The 2,235-nt window shown below is 43.8% G+C and overlaps 1 protein-coding gene across 3 annotated transcripts in view; it reads right to left on the reverse strand.

Annotated features, from left to right (window-relative positions):
* Positions 1-2,235, reverse strand: part of GSTO1 (glutathione S-transferase omega 1) — a 7,756-nt gene that overhangs the window by 5,405 nt on the left and 116 nt on the right. For 2 of the 3 annotated variants that reach the window (XM_010183895.1, XM_010183893.1), the window contains exons 2-3: positions 2,106-2,214; positions 188-410 (exon numbers count right to left, since the gene is read on the reverse strand). In XM_010183895.1, the coding sequence (XP_010182197.1) occupies positions 188-410; positions 2,106-2,214 (332 nt within the window). Of the gene's footprint in view, positions 1-177; positions 411-2,105; positions 2,215-2,235 lie in introns of all 3 variants that reach the window. The other variant, XM_010183894.1, reaches the window with a different exon arrangement.

Below are 2,235 nucleotides of genomic sequence, written 5' to 3' on the forward strand. Positions count from 1 at the left end.
AATTCAGATGCACAATGGTTTGTACGTGCTAAGATCAAGAAAACCCAGACAATCCCTCTTGTTATTTAAATGTTTTTCTCAGACACAAGACCTGCCTTAAAGTATGAAAGCAGCATGGGCAACAGAGGTGCAGTTTCTGGTGTTATGGTAAAGTAAGAAACACAATCCCACCCTGACCATGCTGTACCTTTGAGAACTGTTCCACGAGCATCTTCTGAAAGGCTCGCTCATATGGGTCCGAAGGCATCAACTTCTTCCCTGGAAATGCTTCATCCAAATATTCGCAAGTGATTGGGGACTCATAGATCAGCTGGCCCTTGCTGGTCTCCAGGACAGGAACCAGCCCAAAGGGGTGTTTCTCAAAGAGCCAGTCAGGTTTGTTCTTCAGATTGATGTTGATTACTTCATGGCTAAATGGGCAAAAGAAACGAGACCCAAAGAGGCTCAATTCAGCTACAGTCTACTCCATACCACAGTGAAATGCAGTCATTGTATCTCAACAGCTACTGTACTTGAGAGGCTCTCCTACTCTCCCCTAGTCTTTCCTAAAGTCCTTTGCAGGACTAATGATTTGACATGTAGAAATACTGCCAAGGAGCACCTCCCGTTGCTGGAGAAAGTCAGCACTGACTTACAATGAGTTGTTTGTTAAATTGGCATAAGACACACGAACAGTCTGCAAACACACAACAGAGGCAGCCCTTACAGTCATGCTAAAAACAAAGGTCAAGATCAGAATGCAGCTCACATCCCATTGCCGTTCAGGGGCATTATAAGAAACAAGCACCTGATTGCAAATAAGCTATGCTCCAATTAAGAAATGCAGCTGAACTTTAATCTGACTTTACACCAAAGAGCAAAGCAGGAGAGTAGCCTACCTACTTATTTTCCTCACCTATGGCCTCACATAGAACAGGTGTTTAGGGTTAAGGCAAATAGGTACTGATAAAAAAGACACATAGGAAATATGTCTATATTGTATTAACAAACCATGAGTTATAATGTGTTATATGTGTGACCCCAGAAAACTCATAGTAAGCCCTAAGGTCTGCTAAACAAAGCTGAACCTTCAAAACAACTGAAAGATTATCAGAAGGCAACTACCATGTTTAGGTAGTCACAAAACCCCTCCAAAATCACTATATTAAAACAAACCTCCCAGCTCCAAAATCTATCCAAACCCACTAAATAAAGCCAGAATTAAACTAACCTGGAAGTTTTAATGAACCTACTCTTCTGAAAAAAGACCCAATTAAAAAGCAAACCAAGCAAACTCAACTCTCATCTTGCTATCAGGAGAACTAAGTGGCAAGCACTTACTATGCTACCAGGGACTCCCAGCCCAGAGCTGGTTAACAAACCAGGCCTAGGACTTGGCAGGAATCAGCAGAAGGTGGAAAACCTCATTACTTTGAAGTTGGAAATTGAGAGAATCATTAGTCCCCATTAAAAAACACTGAAATTACATGGCTATCAGGAAAAAGAAACAACTCCAAGTACTAAATTCCACTAACTTACTACAGCATAGGAATAAGAAAATGTTACAGGAACACTGTACGTTTCCTTTTCTAGAAAGGCCACTCACTGTTGTGTTTTGCTAAGTGAGAATATAGAAACACTGACTATTCTTATCTCTCAGAATTTTCACAGCAGCTTACATCAAAACCAAACAGCAACATACATTAAAGCTCTGCTCACATTTACCCAGGACAAACTCAAATGCTATTATAGTAAACATTCAGAATGATGGGTGAGGGGTAAAAAAAAAAAATCGACTTGGAGTTTTTTCCTATGGATTTACTTTGGGCCTTTACATAATTGATTTCATGCATAGCCTACTCATTTCCCACTTCAGCAAGACATCCCTCCCCAAAAAAGTCTTAATAAGTTCCAGCTTTACAGCAAAATGACCCACAGAAAGCCCTTTTCATACAGTTCCTTCATGGACGTATAATTAAGAGCCATTTAGGATGCCCAGGTAAGAAGCGAAGCTTGAACCGGCCTCTGCTCCATGCAGCGGCGGGTGGGAGGAACCGCGGGGTCAGGCGGCCAGCGGGCAGCCGCGCACCGCACCGCACCACCTCGACCCACCGGGGAGGCCTTACCTGATGCCTTTGGCGCGGAGAACGAGGCGCGTCCTCTGAGCGAAGGGGCAGAACCGCATACTGTAGAGCCGGATCACCCCTTCGGGCACAGGCCCTGGGGCCGCGCTGCCTGAAGAGAGAGCAGAGAACC

Source organism: Mesitornis unicolor, unplaced genomic scaffold (genome assembly GCF_000695765.1).
Source record: "Mesitornis unicolor isolate BGI_N332 unplaced genomic scaffold, ASM69576v1 scaffold37524, whole genome shotgun sequence".
NCBI classification, from domain to species: domain Eukaryota; kingdom Metazoa; phylum Chordata; class Aves; order Mesitornithiformes; family Mesitornithidae; genus Mesitornis; species Mesitornis unicolor.